This window comes from Hoplias malabaricus, chromosome 2, assembly GCF_029633855.1.
Source record: "Hoplias malabaricus isolate fHopMal1 chromosome 2, fHopMal1.hap1, whole genome shotgun sequence".
NCBI classification, from domain to species: Eukaryota; Metazoa; Chordata; class Actinopteri; order Characiformes; family Erythrinidae; genus Hoplias; species Hoplias malabaricus.
Window position 1 is genome coordinate 75,599,208 of NC_089801.1, and position 20,294 is coordinate 75,619,501.

At 36.9% G+C, this 20,294-nt stretch overlaps 1 protein-coding gene across 1 annotated transcript; it reads left to right on the forward strand.

Annotated features, from left to right (window-relative positions):
• On the forward strand, positions 1 to 19,994 carry trim2b (tripartite motif containing 2b). Its single transcript, XM_066658525.1, has 12 exons — positions 1 to 188; positions 6,503 to 6,641; positions 6,922 to 7,083; positions 9,990 to 10,141; positions 11,463 to 11,643; positions 11,919 to 12,681; positions 14,409 to 14,509; positions 14,859 to 15,026; positions 16,638 to 16,806; positions 17,016 to 17,086; positions 17,259 to 17,399; positions 18,235 to 19,994. The coding sequence occupies exons 3-12, from the start codon at positions 6,979 to 6,981 to the stop codon at positions 18,385 to 18,387; spliced, it is 2,004 nt and encodes a 667-aa protein (XP_066514622.1). The 5' UTR covers positions 1 to 188; positions 6,503 to 6,641; positions 6,922 to 6,978; the 3' UTR covers positions 18,388 to 19,994.
• Positions 19,995 to 20,294: the final 300 nt, after the last annotated feature.

Here is a 20,294-nt window from a genome sequence, read left to right on the forward strand (position 1 = left end):
GGGGGAAGGAGATAGAGAGAGAGAGAGATTGAGTGAGCGACCGAGAGAGAGAGAGAGAGAGCGACGCGAAAGGTTACGAAAACAGGCCTCCACCCCTCCTCTCAGGGAAATGGGACTTGGTGTGAGGATTAAGAAAGCGAGTCTCCCCATCATCTGGACCTTTGATCCGAAGGAGCTATGGAGAAAAGGTAAGGGTTCTCCCATTATCTCTGTAATGCGCTTCTCATCTGATGAGGAAAAGGACTGGAAAAAGAGCGCTGGTGCTGCGCAGCATCTGTGATCCGCCAACGCACCATGTTGCCCTGGGCAGCACGCATGGGGGCGGGGATGGATGGATGGATAGATGGAGAAAAGGATGGATGGGAGTCGACATACAAGGACTGTTGCTGAAATCTTCTTTAAAGCCTGTGATTAAACCACACTCTAATGTGGCAGCTGCTGTCAACTATCACTGACGGCTAGCATAAGCCCCTTGGCCAAGTTATTGTATTATGTTATAGCATGACACATGATGGACGCTTTGCATCAGCACCATTATTGCTAATATTACAATGCTAAATGCTGTATCACAAGTCTGACAGATGCAGCTCTGTGCATTGACCGATGTCAGACACAGAAACAGGGCTGACCTAAGCTATTACGTGAAAATAAATAATCCAAAAAATATTGTGAAGATATTGTGATCATATATGTATACATAAAAATGAGGTAACACCGTCCAGAGACGTCAGATAATGAAGTAAGATGCATGGTTTAACCTCCCCTCCTTTACAATTATTGCTTTGCTTTTCCATTTGCTCCATATGCCATTAGCTTAATTGTGAGTCTTGAATAAAAGCCCCTGTAAAGCACTTCTGCTTGATTAAAACTGGTCTCTTTCTCATTCACACACATTTTTTTTCTCTCCCAAACAAATACTTCAATGCCAGTTGAAGCCTAGCCTTTTAAAAATCAATATAGTCTGTGTACAGTTGCTGTGTAGGCCTAATATTGCCTGTGCTCATACGATAACTGTGACGTTTCTGTTCATGCTTATCCCACTGCTGCAGCCTGTAGGCCGAAGTGAAAGCTAACAGACTGTTCTGAAGAGCTCATGTGAAGTGATCATGTGCATGGGTGGTTTCACCCTCAGGGGGGGGGATTCAGCTTCAATAAGTCCAAATAGTCCACCTCATCGCTGCACAGAATTAGGTCTTTCTGTCCATTGCCCCTCAAGACTTCCTTGGGCCTCCTTTATCTTTGAAAAGGAAATAAGAAACCGAAAACTGGGAATTCTTAAGGGAACGTGAAACTGCAAACTGCAACATAGTGCACTTGTAACACTTTGTGGGTTTGAGGATGTAAAAAAAAGCCTTGTTAGGTTGCACAACATGTGAAAACAAATCTGGAACCTGAAAAAGAGTTGTTGAGTGAGTTACAGCGGACGGATAAATTTGTTGAATATGATTTGGTGAAAAGAGCATGGAACATGATACGTGTCAAGTGTTTTTGGGAAACTGAGCCTTAGTACTGTGAAAATGTATTTGGGTCAGTAGGTTTTGATCTTCAGGTACTGACCAGACAACATAAAGAAAACTGCTTTGATTGCAAACACTGGTAATATATATTTTAAAAATGTGGAGACTGGTCTAAAAGGTTATAAAAACCTGATTTCTAATAAAGTTGGGATACTGCAAAATGTAAATATAAAAAAATGCCATGTTGTGCATGTCATTTAAACCCTGGTTTAATTGAAATTATGCTGCATTTGGGTGCTCAGGAAGGTTGGAAGGTTGTTTATACCGCGTGGTTAAGTAGTAAATACGACTTCACTGCGTTCGGGTGCTTCGCTAAAGATCCACACACTGTAAACCACTTGTCCCCAAAAAGTGATATATCATTAATAACAACTAAACATTTTTAAATAATAACAAATCTGATCATAATATCTGACTATTATTTACAGAAAACATGCATAATTAAACTATTCAAAGGTATATTTGCCATTTTCTCTAGGGGAAAAGGTAAAATGTCACGATATATACGTCACATCTCGTAAACTCGTGTATCATCCAGAATCCCAAGTATACTGGTGGTAAATATGACTTTGTCTGCCGTTCAGGTGCAATTTACAAGTCAGAAAAATGGCATTTCCCAGTTTCTGACATCACTCGAACGCAGCATTAGTAAAAACTTATTTGAAACTAAGAAATGTTAGTTTTGTCTGAAAGTGATTTGCCCATTTGGCTATTGAAGCCAGCAAAACCTTCCAAAAATGTTGGTGTTTGGTAGCTAAATAGTGGTAAATTTTGTAATGATACAAGAACAAAAAAATCTGGCTAATTGGCAACAGGTCAGTCACATGGCTGGGTTTTAAAATAACTCAGCAAGTGAGTCTTTTAAAAAAAAATGGGGAGGAGTTCACCAATCTGTGAAAGAGGTTTTGGACAGTGAAACAATTCAAGAATCATGTTTCTCAACTTAAAATAGTAAAGAAATTGTGTATTTTGACATTTACACTACATAATGTCCTCAATATCTATATGCAAAGGACAATGCCTAAAACAAGTACTGGATGAGTGACGTTAATGCAAAAGGCATCCGTGACTTGCACATCTTTGAAGGCACATCTTGGAAGGTTAATGCTGAACGATAAATGCAGTTTTTGGAGCGATATGCTGCCATTCAGACAACGTCTTTTTTCGGGGACAGCCTAGTTTTACTGAAATAAACATAATCCACATTCTGCCTGTATTACAACAGCATCTCACCTTAGTAAAAGAGTCTAGGTGCTAAAGTATTCCAGACCCGATTGCCCATTGAAAACAACTGGTGTATTATTAAAACAAAAACAGTAAAATAGAGACCATAAGCTATTGGGCAGCTGAAATTGTATATCAAGCTAGAATGGGAAAACATTCCTCTTTTAACTACAGCAATTGATCTCCTCTGTTCCCAAAGGATAACAGAGAGTTGTTAAAATAATAGGTGACACATCACCTTTCCAACGTTTGGAATGTTTTACCAGGATATGACTGAATATAGTGTATTGCACTGTATGCAGCACCCTGTAATCCCCGTGGACATGCTTTTGCCTCCCCCCTATTTCTGTGTGTGTGTGTGTGTGGGTGGGTATGCAAAAGACATTCAGCCCCATAGGGGAACTAAAACTGGGTTAGAAGAGTCATGGTTTTGTCTAAATTATTGATGAAATCAATGAGTCACTGTCTGACTGTATAGCAGTATATCAGCATATTTAGGGTTATTTTGCTATATATATATAATATTTGCATTGCAGTCCAGGCAAAGAGGTCATGTAATAAAAAGCTGGGCCATTGCAGTAAAATATTTTATAATATTTAATAAAAGTATTATTGATTTTTCTATTTGTATAATCGAAGGATGGATTTATTTTATAAAGATATATTTAGATTTTATTTTCCTCCTGAAATGTTAGAGGATTTAGAGATGATGTAAGTATTAAGAGACTGTGAGGGAGAGAGAGAGAGAGAGTTACTGTGTGTGTGTGTGTGTGTGTGTGTGTGCGCGAGTGCATGTGTGTAAGAGTGAGAAAGACTGATTACATACTGCATCAGCAGAATGCTGTTCTGTGAGGAGGAAAACAACACACTAACTCTGCTCTGCTGTCACTGTAACATCACTTTCACAGCCCTTCTCTTTGGTCAGCATTTGTCGATGTTTATCATTTCAAAGTCTTCCTTGTGATGATTTGTTCATTTTTAAATGGGTTCATTTAGAAGATTCCACGATTTAGATACTTTACTATGAACTAGAATAAAAGCCTAAACCTTGGGCATAATGAAATATCTGACACTCTGGTTAAAATTATTTTTATGTAAAATGTTTAATTAAATTAAACACTTCATTATTATTAATTTTTTTTTTGTAAAATAAAATAAAAACACAAATCTGTGAATTGTTAATTCTATTGAAATTTATTTAACTGAAATTTTACTGTTTGCACTGAAAACTTGATTGTATTTTGGAGTATGTTGCAAGCCATTTTTAAAGTTTAACACTGAGTTACATCATTTTTCCTTTTAATTCTAACTTGATATAAGACTTCAGCTGCTCAACAGTCTGTGGTCATCATTGCCTCCTCCTCATATTTATGATATGCCATATGTGACAGCTGCCAAGCAAATGCATTCTGTGTTTACGAAAACGTGTTGTTTCAACATGTACAGAATGAGGCTTGGAATTTTCTTGCTGAAATAACCATGGACTTCCCAAAATAAGACATCACCTTGTCAGCAGTATGTCTCTAAAAAACCAATGTTTGCCTCCACTAGTGGAAACTTCTCACATATGCCAGTCACTCATGCCCTGAGCATTGATGCTGGCTTTTGTATATATTGCTGAAACAGAAATCACAACATCCATTTTTATGAAAACAAGACAAAGAATTGACTCCTCTGACCACATCAGGTTTCTAAAGTCTTTTGAATAATCTGAGATGAGCTTGAGCCCAGAGAGCTCATTAAGGTTTGCATATGAAATTGATATAAGGCTTTCTTCTTGTGTAATAGAGTTTCAGGTTGAATTTCTTTATGTAGTGCTGGACTTTGTCATGTGACAATGCTTTTCCACAGTGCTCTCAAACCCATTTAGCCATATTTATCACTGTAGCAATATAGTTTCTAATGCAATGCTGTCTGAGTGCTCAAAGGTCATGGACTTGCACATTGTTGTCCTTCACAGACAGAGATTTCTTCAGATTGCCTCAATATTATATACATTAGATGGTGAAATATGTTGCATTGCAACTTTGTTTTTGAACGGTTTGACAATTCTCTCACAAAGTTTGGCACAAATTGGTGAGCCACAACCCAGCTTTGCTCCAAAGTGTGTGCCTTTGGTGGAAGCCCCTTTTGTACCCAATCATAAAACATTATTATGGAATGTATTATTTTTAAAACGTATCTTCAATATTCTATTAATATTTAGGTCTTATTTTGGTTTGGTCAAAATTCTAAATGTATTCATGTTTTTTAAATAAAATTCAGGTGTTATTCAGGTGAAATTTGTTTTAGTTAAATAAAAAACCTACAAGAGAATTAAGACATGACAGATTCAGATTTTTTTTGCATTTTTCAAAATGCCCTATATTTTCTGGAAATGGAGTTTGTAGAATAAGTCATATAAAGCTAATTTGTAGTTCTATGTAGTTTTACATATGCTAATTGGCTATCATCTGCACTGTGGTGCTGCAACTTTTTGGGGTTAAGTCCCCACTTCTGGTCTTTCCTTGTGAGGAGTTTGGTGTGTTCGCTTCTGTATGGGTTTCCTCAGGATGCTCCAGTTGCCTCCCACAGTCCGAAAAAAAAACGCTTTAATAGCTGGATTGGCTATGCAAATGTGTCCATAGGTGTGACTGGGTGAGTCCGCTGGATATTTAATAGGATCTGTCTCCGCTGCAACCCTGAACAAGGTAAAATGATTATAGAAAATGAATGAATGAATGATGACATGTCTGGTACACAGAGTGTATGATGTAATTGGGATGGGTCAGGAAGCAAAGAACACTCAATTAGAACTGTAACTAGAGCAAATTCAGTATGGAGCAGTCTGAGGATTTAAGATTGTACACAGTTTAAAAATATTCTAAAAATAAAAATAAAAGGGAAATTATGTTCCATTTTCTATCCAGTTTCTACAGTGCAGCACATTTCCTTGTTGTTTGTTTCCTGTAAAATCTGATTAGCATTAGCAGGTCCCTGCTAATGCTACATTCACCTACTTTTGTAAAATTTAGTAAGACCTAATTTTGTAGTCATTCTGGACAATATATTTAAAGTAGTTCTCGTGTTACATGCAAATACACTAAACGTCCACAAGTATTTAGTGAAATCGACTACTTTAATAAGCTCCCATTTTGGACACAGGTGTTCAGTTATTCACACACAGCTTGTGTAATCTACTTAGATTTTTTTGAGATACAAATTCACCTAACCTCAGGAAACCTGAGACCCCAGAGGAAACCCACACGGACATGGGGAGAACGTGAAAACTCCACCCAGATGGGTGCTGCCCATGAAATGAACATGAAAAGATCTGGGATCTTTTTTTTGTATGTAATGAGTTACTGTGCCTAATGACAAATGTCTATCTGAGGGTTAAAACCCCCATCCCCCATCGCCGCCCAAGCACTGGTCCATGGAGCAGTTGAAGGGTACTCTGTTGAATTAGAGCACTTAACTTTGGACTGTTGTCTGTGATCCACACAGAAATTATGTACCATCTGGTCTAAAGCCTTCTCAGAAAAAAAGGTGTTATTGAGGCAAAAGAAGACTTGTTATTGTTACTCTTAGTTTCAGACCACCTGTGCATCTATTGTGTTGCACATACTTATCGTATTTTCTTTTTTTATGGCCTATATAAGCTTGAGTTGTCAAGAACTAGAATTTCATGGTCTATGTTGCAATGACGTGAGCAATTTAGTTTTAATGTAGTTGATTATAGATTGGACACACACAGATTTTCTTTTCCTTTTTCTCCACAGGGCCCAGTGTAAGATGAGGGGAGATTCTACTTGGCCTCTGCAGCTCTGTATCTGGTGGATTAGATACACATTCATATCCTGATATCTCTGAACTGCCAAAGCTTGCACAAATACAGACACTGAGCTTCATATCTTAAGGGTAAGAGACCCCTCAGCATCTCTCTCTTTTGCTTTTTTCATTTACTGTTGAATTAAAGAGGCAGTGTGGGATTGTTTCAACTTATTCAACCATTTTACTAACACATTGGCGAACTGCACTTTAAAATAAAAAACTATTAAACCTAACTCTTATCTGTTGTTAAGAGTGACATGTTTTCCCCACAGAATCAGATCCATCCTTGGAGTTAACTGCATTGTACTACAGAATTTATGTTAACAGGGTGTGTAACATGTAGTTCATGCTTTTATTACCCTTCCAGATTCGTCTTTTCTATCTGCACTTGCTGTGGTACTCTGCCATTCTCTCCTCCAACCACATGGATACGCAGCAAGGTTCTCCTGACAGCAGCAGTGAGGAATGTACTGTACTAGAGGCTCTGCCTGGCAAAGGATCACTAATATGCTCTCAACACAAAGGAAAAGTAGGATCAGACTCTGACACATGCACACTTAAGTGTAGAGCTATACCTTTAAGGAATTAGTAATATATTAGTGTATTTATGAGGACTCAACTCTAATTAGGCCTCATGTACAGATATGGGTGCACAGGTATTGGCATACTGTTGCTTATAAATGATAGATTCTGGACAAATGTTTTTTTATATAACCACTATTTAAAACTTATGTTTAATAATATACTTATTTCACTGCAGAAGAGCAGAATATTTAGACAACACTGGGCTACTTAGCTGAAATATCTGCATTGTATTTATATATATTTTCTACATTTATAACCCTCCACAGGTGAATGTTAAACATCTGTTTATCTGTGCTTTCCTACTCATAAGAACCAAAGAAGTAAAACTACATTCTAAAAGACAAAGGCCACAGAAGAGCCATTTTTGCTAATACATGTTAAACTGGTTAAGAAACTTTACATTAAATAAAGTTACTTTAAACTTTTAGAAGGTTTTTCACACTCTCACATTTCTATAAAAACATATTATTTAATACTAAAAAAGTGGTTCTTTAATGGCATTCATAATAAATAACCTTTTATATAACCTGTCTTAGTATTGTATTGATGTGAAATAAAGTCTGAGTACTGTACTTTTGGGGACACAAGCCTTAGTACTATACATTGTATACAGTGAGGGAAGTATAGTTTCAGTGGACCTCAAGTATTTATACTAGTCTTTTAAAGGCTCCAGTGTTAGTATTACATTTGTGGATACTTTTGAGGACAAAGGTCTATGAGGATACAATTCTTAGTACTAACCATATGCAGACTACTAGTACTTTTCTAAGAACTATCCTCATAGATTTATACTATACATTTGGGGACCTAAGTCTAGTACAATAACTGTATCCTCCAGTGTCTTTCTAGGACTTAATTCCCTGTGAGTAAATTATTAGAAATGCCTTCTTAAGTATTACCACAGTATAACTTGTTTTCTAATGATTGGGGCTACAATCTTAGTACTAAATGTATGAGGACACAAGTTTTAGAACTGTACTTGTGAGGATTGAAGTCTTAGTAAATCACTCATGAGAAAGGAAGACAAAACTCATTGTACCTAAGCTGAAATGTACAAATGACCTTTAGCTGACATTGACCCTAAAAACTTGCTACATGGTAAAAGACCCCCCCCCCCCCCAAAACAAACAAACAAACAAAAAAACAAAAGAATAAACAAAACTGAACAAAATACCTCATTAGTATTGTGCTGTATAGTAAGTCACTATTTAATTCACTGTGTAGTTCTCTGAATTCAGACGCTTCAACTGTCCGTTGCTTAGTAACAAAGAAACTTGTAATGCATTCTGGTCCATATTCAGCTCATGTAGTGAGCTAAAATGTTTACTAAAACTTATGAATGCATTGTGGGAGATTGTAGTGCCCTCTAAATTACGCTCAAATTCAACTTTAGGATTTGGACACTCAGAGAAATAGGATGACACACTAAATTTTGTCCTAAAACATAAATAGGTTTAATGTATTTAGAGGTGCATCTCAATAAATTAGAATATCACCAAAAAGTTAATTTATTTTAATAATTCAATTCAAAAAGTGAAACTCATTATATAGATTCATTATAAACAGTGATCTATTTCAAGCGTTTATTTCTTGTAATGTTGATGATTATGGCTCACAGCCAATGAAAACCCAAAAGATGTTTTTTAATACAGAAAAGTTGGCCTACTGAAAATGCACTCAATACTTGTTCGGGGCTCCTTTTGCATGAATTACTGTATCAATGTGGAGTGGCATGGAGGCGATCAGTCTGTGGCACTGCTGAGATGTTATGGAGGCCCAGGTTGCTTTGATAGTGGCCTTCAGCTCATCTGCATTGGTGGGTCTGTTGTCTCTTGGCCCAGGTGAGATGCTTCTGGTGTTGTCTAATTTTGTATAATATTTTAATTTACTGAGATGCACCTGTAAGTAAAGTAGTTAGTGTACTTATTTTTTTCTTCTTGATATATTTGCCTATGTCTGCACTTCCTAAACCTCATTTCGCTCTGACACTTTTGGTAATAAAAGCTGCAGCTTTGGGAAGAAACCTCATGGAGACCTGCCAAATGTTCCCACAATGATCAAATGAATCCCCAGGGCATTAGGTCCCATAAAGAACTAAATACACACACTCAGAAAAGAGAACACAACACAGATGGGTAAAATGCCTTTCACACTACTTCTCCCATGCGTATAAACTTACTGTCCCAGAAAAAAACGAATCTGACAAAGTATGCCCCGAACTCAGCTGGGCTTCTACTCGGGTAAATAAAGAGTGTACATGAGTGTATGAGGACATTTTGTGATGTGCTAATTATCTGATGTTGTTATCAAAAACTAAATATATTTGAAAAGTTTAAATTAGAATATTAAAATAATATACAGAAGCTACGCTTCATTTATACCACCAGAAACAGTATTTATAAAAGTACTGATTTTTAATTCTTTAATCTTTGCTCTCAATCTCACATGAGATTAAGAATCAGACTTTTAGGAATTCCATGAGGGAATCAGTTTAGGCTCCATACAGTGGGTCCCCGCTATGGGTGTGGCCATGTTTAGAATAATTTTAGGACAGAATCTATGATACAATCAGGCCACTAGTTGTTATTATAATGGCTGTTTTACATCATTAAGAAAAATTGCTGGTTGCTATGAAAATAGCTGGTTGCTTTGAAAAGCAGATTAATTTCATGTTATAATGTCACTTATATTCTTAGAAATTTGAAATTGTATTCAGTCAAATTCATACCTTGCCCACATTCATTATTTTATCAATGTTGTTTATATTTATTTTATTTTATTTTATATATTTACATTATGTGTATTTATTTTATATAAATGCCAGTATTGTGTTTACTGTTCTACTTATAGGTACCAGCTTCATATTGTTTGCAGTGTGAGATCGCTGTGTGTGAGGACTGTATTGTGGAGCAGCATGTGGACCACCCCACTGATTCACTGGCAAAGATTGTGGATCAGCAGCGTGTAGCTTTGCAAGATAGACTGGATGCAGCTAAAAACAGGTCCATTGTATTATTATACATCACTTTTTTTGTTGTTTTATTACATTTGAATATATGTTCAATAACTGCAAAGTAATAGTAAGAATTCCCTGACGAAACATTGCATAATTTAGCTGTAATACCGAATAATCTTTGTGAGCAACTATTTAAGTAACGTTGATTTGTTTTTATTGATTTATTAATGTATAAATTATTAATCTTAAATTAATTTTCGTGTGGTATAAATATTACTATTATTTTTTTGCTTCTGGGCTCTAGCACATTGAATTGTAAATTTAACAGTGATTTTAAGGTTAAAGTTCACAATGTCAGCTTTAATGCAAGTCTAATAACAATATACAGCTGTGCTAGTTGAACTACATACTAATCAAAGTTTATCTTATGTATAGTGTCGCCATTTTGAGAAAAAAAAGATTGTTGATTATTTGATCTGAAACCAACTGTGTTATTTGATTATAGTTTCTTGTATATGAAAGCTTGGTGCTGTTGTCTCTCAACAAATAAACATAGCACAGAAAGTAAGGAAATGTGTGTTTGGTAGAGTATTTCTTTGTTGTAACAATGCTTCTTGGCAATGAATCCGTTGGAAGCCTGTTAATTTCCCTTTTAAAAGATGCCAAATTTGTAAGGAACATGCATTTGAACATGCATCAGCAGTAGAGCTGAGTATGTGGACTGTGCCCCTGTCATCATCAGAGATGATTTGGCAAAATTTTCATGCTTAAATATATCACCAAGTACTCCAGTCTTTAAGCATTGTTATGGTGAGAGTTTTCTCCTGATCTGTCACCTGTGGAACATCTACATTTTTTGATTTCGAGGAATGTGCAGAGTTATGTTAATAGCAAATTCAACCAATGGACCACTCATTGGTGCTTCATCTCCATCGTAATCCTAATAGCAAGACACTGACTATAACAATCATGTTTTTTAATGGGTTTTTACTTTATTTTCTTTAATAAAGTGTAACTCACATAACATACAAATAAATTCCCTCTGAATAAACAGGTTTAAGTTCCATAAAGTGGGTCTCTCACCTGGGGCTGGTTGTATTTAAATTATGTTTAGTGCAGAATCTCTGATAAATGCAGGCTACTAGGTGCCAATATAATGAAGAACATACATTGAAGAAAAGTACTACAAATGTTATGGTTTCATTTCATATTCAATGTGCTGGACATCTAAAGCAAAAGAGCACGGCAAATATTTATGAGTTTGTACCGAATTAGTTCTGGACCCGTGCATGGACATGTATGAATTTGTGGATAGGCAGAAAGCTGTTTATATGATTGATCAACAGATTTACTTAATTCATGAACAGGCTGCCCCAGATAAGAAATGCAGCACAGGGGCTGAGGGACATTCTGCTGCAGCTGAGCGCTCAGAAAAACTCAATAGAGGAGGACATCCACTATTCCTTTAATGAACTACACAAGACGCTGGACACACGCAAGAGTGTCTTGTTCATGGAGTTAGAGGTTACCTATGGACTGAAGCAGAAGGTGAGAATCTGTTTTTGTTACAGTACAGTACAAAAGCCAAAGACCATCCATTATTTAGTTAATTCACAGTCAAAATATCCTTTAAATATAAGCTATTGTTTTTTTTCCTGACAAGTTTACATTTGTGATAATCAGTTTATCAATAGAGGAAACAGGAGTTTCCAGTACTAGACTTGAAGAAATAACGAGGCTCCTTACAACAATGCAGGACCTAGTAGAGCACTACATATCTGGGCCTACATCTGGTCATGTTATCTGTATTTCTGTCTCTTCAGGTCCTTCAGGCACAGTTAGATACTCTGCTTAAAGAAGAATCTGCTATTTGCAGTAACTGTCGCTTGCCAGGAGAAGCTCTGGAAGAAGCAAATGAAGCTGTTGTTTTGCAGACCCATAAAGACATTGGAGAAAGACTGAGTGACCTGGCCAGTCAGGGCCTTCCTCTTCAGCCTGAGGAGAACGACCAGCTGGAGCTTGTGATGGAGGTTGAAGGACTGCGTAAATCCATCCACAACCTGGGGGCCATCATCACCACTAATGCAGTGGCCAGCCAGACTGATGTGTCTGGGAATGGTTTGGAACAGTGTGTGGTGGGCCAGCCCACATCCGTCATCATAACCACCAGAGACAAGTCTGGGGGTCTGTGCAAGATGGGCAATGCAGCCCTATCAGCAGAGGTCTATACACCAGAGGGTAGCGTAATGGACGGAGAGATCCTGGACCATAAAAATGGAACCTATGAGTTCATGTACACATTGCACAAGGAGGGGGACTATAACTTAGCTCTGAGACTGTATGACCAGCATATCAAAGGAAGCCCCTTCAGCCTAAAGGTGACCAGTTCTCCGGACGACTCTCCACCCACCACATCGGGAGCCAATGCTGCCTCCACAGGTTCCAGTGATGGAGGAGCACGAAGACGCAGTGCCAAGTCCCCAGGCAGTAGAAGCCGGCAAAAAGGAGTGCGGAGAGGAGGAAGCTTGTTCAGCACTCCAAAGAAGAAGGTCAATCCCATTGAGGATGACCTCATCTTTAAAATTGGTAAGCATTACATGTTTGGGTCCCTTTTCCTCTTGAAGAGAAAGAGTCAGTGCAATAGACAGTGCAATGCTCTGAGATCTCTAAGAGCAAACCGTGTTAACATTGACTTCTGCATTGTTAAAAAAGCATATTTGACCTAATTTATTGAATTAGGTAAAAAATATCAGTTAAGTGTCTGATGCCTTTGATATGATATTTTTGTACTTTTCTATTTGCCATAATTAGCAACAGGGTGGGAAAATAAGAGCATCTTATTATTTTCAGGATAATTTAGGGTTTTTTTTATTTCTGGGTCACTCTTAGGAGCTTGGTGAATTCCAGCGTGGTACCGTGATAAAATATCCCCTGTACAAATGGAAAATATAGTAATATTACTAATTTAGTACATTTAGAAATTTCCTCACTACTACGTTTTCCACAGTCAACTGTCAGTGGTATTATAACAAAGTGGAAGCAATTGGGAACAACAGCAACTCAGCCACAAAGTGGTAGGCCACATAAAAGAGCATGATCATCGGATGCTTAGCTGTATAGGGCGCAGAGGTCGGCAACTTTCTGTAGAGTCAATCTCTACAGATCTCCAAACTTAATGTGGCCTTCAGATTAGCTCAAGAACAGTGTGTAGAGAGCTTTATAGATAGGCTGAATAGGTTTCCATGGCCGAGCAGATGAATACAAGCCTTATATCACCAAGTGCAAGGCAAAGCGTCAGATGCAGTGGTGTAAAACATGCCCCCACTGAACCCTATAGCAATGGAGATGTGTTCTCTGGAGTGATGAATCATGCTTCTGTGTATGGCGTTCTGATGAACAAGTTATGGTTTGGTGCCACGAGAGCGGTACTTGTCTGAGTTCATTGCGCCAAGTGCAAAAAGTTAGTGGGGGGTGGGGGATTGTGGTGTTGGGTTGTTTTTCCAGGAGTCGAGCTCAGCCCCTTAGTTCCAGTGAAAGGAACACTTAAAGCTTCAGCATTCCAGGAGATTTTGGACAATTTTATGCTTCCAACTTTGTGGGAATAGTTTGGGGATGGCCCCTTCGAACAAGACTGTGGACCACTGCCCATAAAGTCTATAAAGACATGGTAGTGTTGCAGTCACACAGCTCCTGGGACCTGGAGGTTGTGGGTTCGTGTCCTGCTCCGGGTGACTGTCTGTGAGTTTGGGATGAAGGAGTATTGTGTGTCAGGCCTTCTCGTCCAACATCACAAATGTGCTTCTGGAAGAATAGTCAAAAATTTCTATAAACAGACTCCTACACCTTGTGGAACACCTTCCCAGACGAGTTAAGGCTGATATAGCTACAAAGAGTGGATATAGCTACAAACCCTATGGATAAGGAATGGGATATTACTCAAATGTATATGCGTGCCAAGGCAGACAAGTGAATACATTTGGCAATATAGTGTTTATTGCAATATTGTGCAATATAGCAATATAGCAAGTCAGTGCAGGCACTCTTGTGGGTCTTCTGCTCCACTATCTCATGGAAGTTAAAGACCGCTGCACTGACTTGCAGGATATGCGTGTGTATCCTCCTGCACTGAATGTGGATGTGATTTCTCTCAAAGTGACTTGAATGTTTGCATGAACAATTTTAGCAAACTTTTCAGTAACAAAAATGTCAAATGAAGGAAAGGGTATCAACAAATTTGCTAAAATCACAATCTGACAATCATATGATAAATGCTGCACTGTTAATATCACATTTGTGATTTATTTGTACCACAGGAACAAAAGGCAGAAATAAAGGAGAATTCACAAATCTGCAGGGGGTAGCAGCCTCATCAGAAAGTATCCTGATAGCAGACAGTAATAATCAGTGTGTACAGGTACTTTACATTTTTAGTCTTTTATTAATTTCTGATAATGTGATTTTGCAGTTACTATCTCCTCAGCAAAACTTTTAACATTTGGGTAGAAGGCTAATAACTTTTTGTAAGACAACATCCCACCCTAGCGTAGCATACATTCTTAAATGCATTTCATCATCCATTTTCCCTTTATATTCAAAGGTTTGATTTACTGCAAAGTAAGTTACTATTCATTGATGTATGTATAGGAAGACTATCATATCCACTTACCTTTCATACTTGGAATTACAAAATTTCCTTTTTAATTACACTGCTTCTTTAAATATAAAAATTCTGAGCTGCTTTCATATTTTACCTGGATGTCCAGATCTTCTCCAATCAGGGAGAGTTTCAGAGCCGATTCGGGGTACGTGGCCGGTCACCAGGGCAACTTCAGCGGCCCACTGGTGTAGCTGTACATCCAAATGGTGATATCATCATTGCTGATTATGATAACAAGTGGGTTAGCATCTTCACCAGTGATGGCAAGTATAAGGTAAGTGGATATATACATACCTTGTATATCCCTGATAATCTGAGGGTTAAATTTCAGGCGAACCCACAGTGAATACATAGTTTCTATAATCTCCATCAACTTCACCATCAACTGTTGACGTGTTTAAGCAAAATTCAGTAATTTTGGTATGAGCTGTGATGGGGTTTTCCCAACGAAAATGGGTTTAAGCACCATATTAATACCCATTATTTGAATATATATTAATGTATGAGACATACAGGTGCATCTCACTAAAAATATCATCAGTAATTCAATTTGAAAATAGACAATCATGTGTTATAATGATTCATTACAAACAAAAAGAGTATTTTCAAGTGTTTATTTCTTTTAATGCTGATGATTATAGCTTACAGCCAATGAAAACCCAAAAGTTTCAGAAAATATTATGACCAATTATATAAGACCAATTTATAAAATTATTTTTAAACACAGAAACGTGGGCCTAGGGAGAAGTATGTACAGTATATGCACTCAATACTCCTTTTGCATGAATTACTGCATCATTGTGGCGTGACATGGAGGCGATCAGTCTGTGGCACTGCTGAGATGTTTTGGAAGCCCAGGTTGCTTTGATAGCAGCCTTCAGCTCTGCATTGTTGGGTCTGGTGTCTCTCATCTTCCTCTTGACAATCCCTGGAGCTGTGTGACTGTGACACTACCTGCGCCACCATGCCTTGTGTTGATTATTCTAATTTTCGGAGATAATGACTTTTTGTTTTTCATATATTTTCAAATAATCAACATTAAAATAAATAAACGCTTGAAAGAGATCATTTTTTTCTAATGGTTATTCAGATCCTTGAAATCTTGAGAAGGTATTGCTAAGTAACTGGAGCCTTTTGCTGTCAAAACACACTTTTACACATTATTATATAACGTTACTATTATATAAAAAGTACTTGAGTCAAATTGAGCAACAGTTTGAATGTTTTATGATCCAATGTGATTTTATTATGTGAATATGTGTGGAATGATTATGATTTTTACTAGTTGTTCTATATTATTAATTTGTTTATATGGTTGATATATTTGTTTATATTGCTAAACAAATCTCAGAATCCAATGTACACTTTAAATATACCAGGAGATTGTGTCTAAAACTGTACTATTCGTTAGAGTATTATTATGCTTATTGGGTACAAAATTGAACATTCTTTTACACTGTATGTTACAGTAATTATCTTTTTTTAATTTACAGCTACATTTAAAGGTTTTTTTTTTTTTTTTTTTCGGAAAGCATAGTTGTGTGGGTATATACCTGCAGGTAGAAGGCATATAGGATTTGAAGTGAACTGCTCTGAACTTAAATAGGAGATCACCTACTACTAAATTACAGATATTACTGTTACTACCAGAGTATCTTAAATTTTTGAGCCCCATCTGAATGTATCATGTCTGTAATTTTACCTGACTCTAATGAGTCTATAGATTCAGTAAAGATTCTGGCCTTTTATCAAATGAGCCATAGAAATAACCCTAAGTTATATTAAACCCATTGTAAATTGATTTATGCAAATATTTACTCACAATACATTCCATTGCTCTGCTTTAAGGCACAATTGTTAATGTTATCTTGCGCTATTTCTCTAGGCTAAACTAGGCTCTGGGCGGCTGATGGGTCCAAAGGGTGTGTCTGTGGATCAGAACGGTCACGTTATTGTAGTGGACAACAAGGCCTGCATGGTCTTCATCTTCCAGCCTAGTGGAAAACTTGTAACGAAGTTTGGCAGTAGAGGCAATGGAGACAAGCAGTTTGCAGGTAAAGTTAGATCTGCACAAATTAGGCAAGACTGCATGAGAAATGATATTCATAGGTTTGAGACACCTGACTAAAAATACAGTAAGTACCTCAGTATATCTAATGTAAACAACGGAACACAGTGAAACCATGACCCTCGAGTAAATAATATGAACACATGAATATTGTGTAGATGTACAGTATCCGCTTTGATTATTCTGTCTTTTCAGGTCCCCACTTTGCCGCAGTAAACAACAATAATGAAATCATCATCACAGACTTTCATAATCACTCAGTAAAGGTATGCAACTTTTGCATGTTTAAATAGTGTTCTCAAAGAATGAAGATGCAACCACAATATGTAGCTACAACGCACCAGAACAGTTTAACAATTATTCAATTATTCATCAATACATAAGGCTGTTCTTATGTGTTCTAATTTATTGACTGGTCAGCTGTGTCTATTACTACAGGTCTTCAGTGCAGAAGGAGAGTTCTTGCTCAAGTTTGGCTCGAATGGTGAGGGGAACGGTCAGTTCAATGCTCCTACAGGTGTTGCGGTGGACATTAATGGGAATATTATTGTCGCGGACTGGGGAAATAGTCGCATACAGGTATTGAAACTACATTTATAGAGAAATAGTGAAATGTTAATCAAACAAATGACACAGAGTAAACTAATTTACAGTCTAATAGCCTGTTTAAACTTGTATTTACTGTTGTTTATCCATATAATATCATTAAATTGTATGTGCAGTGTATGGTGCAAAAGTCACCAACCTCTATTAATATGAGTTTTAAAACGTCCTTATATGAAAACAAAGGTACAGTAGTGTTTTTAAAGGCAAGTCCCTAATGTTCCCTAAATATACATTAAAATCTCTTCTCCAGAAGGAGAGGTGAATATTTGTAATCTTTCATTATAGAACTGTTAAATTAAAAAAAAAACATATTACAAGTCCTGGCGATGAAATGTGGTGCATGAAATCAACACAATTTTAAAATCTTAATTAAAAAAAAAAAAAAAAGATACATTTACGTAAGCTAATTAAAAGTGCATATGTACTCTTGCGAATACCACCACAGTAACAGTATTTCTGACAATGTACTGTAGTTTATAAGGGAGAACCAGGCATAGCCTGGCATTTTAAAAGCCCATCTTAATTTTGTGCCTTAACCTACATGGATTTAAAATTTTTAAATTTCAAACCAGTATCTACCTTATGTTTGTGTAGTTTATACCTTATGTTCTTGTGGCTGAGTGCCATCAAATGTTCAGAAATGTTCAAAAATCTGGTCCAAAGCCTTCACACAAGAGTAGAAGCTGTTTCAGCAGCATGCGACCTGTTTATTTTCAGACGAAATGCTGGATAGGAAGGTGTTTAGTCGTATTGTGTACTTTATAGAACACTCTATAATCATGATGTATTGCTACCTTTCCCCTTTCAGGTATTTGATGGCAGTGGCTCTTTTCTCTCCTACATAAACACAGCAGCGGATCCACTCTATGGGCCACAAGGCCTTGCCCTGACATCCGATGGCCATGTCGTTGTGGCAGACTCTGGTAATCATTGTTTTAAGGTGTACCGTTATCTTCAGTGATCCGGGAAGCAGGCTACGCTTCACACACAGACATGCCATGTGAGCTCTTGCACTTGATTTCCAGATATATTACGCACTCTCCTGATTGTAACTGCTTCTTTCTTGCTGGAATGGACTCCCAAGGCTTGGATAAAGTATGTTCCAGTATAGTGAAACTGGTAAATATTTAGGATGACTATACCTTGCAAATTTCTTTAGCAGCCTCTGGGTACATTTGCCAAATACTTTTTGTATTGTGGTAGAGTTTTGCGCGAGATGGAAACATATAGAAGCATATGGAAACAGTACATTTGTAAGTTACGCATGTACAACCTTCACCTGCTACGTTTTGGTTTTTGATAATGGCTTATAATCAAAGCAAACACACTTTTCAGTGACAAACAACTTCTTCGTACACTTTTCATCATCATTAAGTCACAATTAGCCCATGACAACTTTTTTTAGACATCATCTGAGTGAATCGTTTCTCAAACTATTCCATCAAGCCACAGACGTTTAAAGATGCCAGTTAAGCATTAACTAGTCAAAGCTTTCAGTGGTTTTCTGTAAGTACACATACAAACAAGTAATTCAAAGAAATGTTCTGTCCACATTTACACCGCTAGGCAGTTCCTAATTTGTACTACATACCCTTGCTGATGCAGTTGAGCAACAAGTGAGGCATCACATGTAAAACCTGGAAAATTTGTAATTGTTCTAGAATAACATTACATTTCTTATCAGCAGACTATAGACGCGAGCCTAAATGTTGTTCCCGTGCTACACATATAGGACTATGCTATCTCTGATCAAAAAATATTAGGCCTCTATTTTTATTTAAAGAATATTTAAAAGGGAAAAGAATCTCTATATTTATGTATTTATCTTGAACAATGTTTCAAAGAGGAAACGGAGTGGAAAAAAGTGGTCAGTTTCATTAGTTTGGTTTCCTGCTGTATGCCAGTTAATATTTTGTTGTTTTGTTTTGTTTTCCTCTTTGGCCAGTAGATATTGTACTTAAGCTATTTCTTTTACTTAAGGATTGATATTGCTAAGCCATTAAATGTTTGACGAATCATTCTGTTGTTTATGGTAGATCTATTTAGAGGCATGTTTTTCACACTAGTAATGCTAGAATAATAAAGACAGGTACATTCACCCATTATGCATTTCAATGGCAATAATATTTCCATTACTACTTTAACATAAGAAGGTACATCACTGGTCATTTCATTCTTGCAATCACAATAAATTGTCATATTGGTTCCTAATTTTCTTTAAGGTGATTACTTACTCTTGTGAAGATTGTTTAATTTGTACTGTAATGATGGAGGGAAAAAAAAAAAGATGAATGTTATGATTTTTGGTTGAATTAAGACTTCACTTGAATGTTCATTTCTGTACAAAAACGCCTTAACATATGCATCTTTCTTTTGTATCGCTAGAAACGCCATACACCAAATGAATTATTTCTTTCTCATCATCTTGTTGAGGTATGCTTGTTTACAGTTTAAAGTCAACCAAATGCCTGCTTGGATTTCTAATATTAGTATCACCCTATCAATAACTAATAACATGATGCTGAATAACATTAAAAATATTGACTGCGGAAAATATTGTTGGTTTTTTTCTTGGTAAAAACAAGCTATTTTCATTCTAACACCCTATTTGTTGTTCTTTCCCTAAATGGGAAAAAAAGTGAAAATCAAGGTCTGCAAATCTGTAGCTCAGGAAATGGGACTTTGAACCACTGAGCAAAACCTGGTAGACCACCAATACTGATAACAGAACCACAGGCTTCACTCTGGCTTAAATAAAACAAACAAAGAAAAAAAAAAAACACCTTTCTGTCTGCCCATCCACTGTGAGAGGACAACACACCAGAATGCATCTGAAAGGCTGTTGAGCCATTACCGAGAAAAGGAAAA

Coding starts and splice junctions, on each gene's coding strand:
- trim2b (XM_066658525.1), top strand. CDS start 6,979: ATGGATACGCAGCAAGGTTCTCCTGACAGCAGCAGTGAGGAATGTACT. Junction 10,142..11,462: donor CTGGATGCAGCTAAAAACAG/GTCCATTGTATT, acceptor ATTCATGAACAG/GCTGCCCCAGATAAGAAATG. Junction 12,682..14,408: donor TGACCTCATCTTTAAAATTG/GTAAGCATTACA, acceptor TTTGTACCACAG/GAACAAAAGGCAGAAATAAA.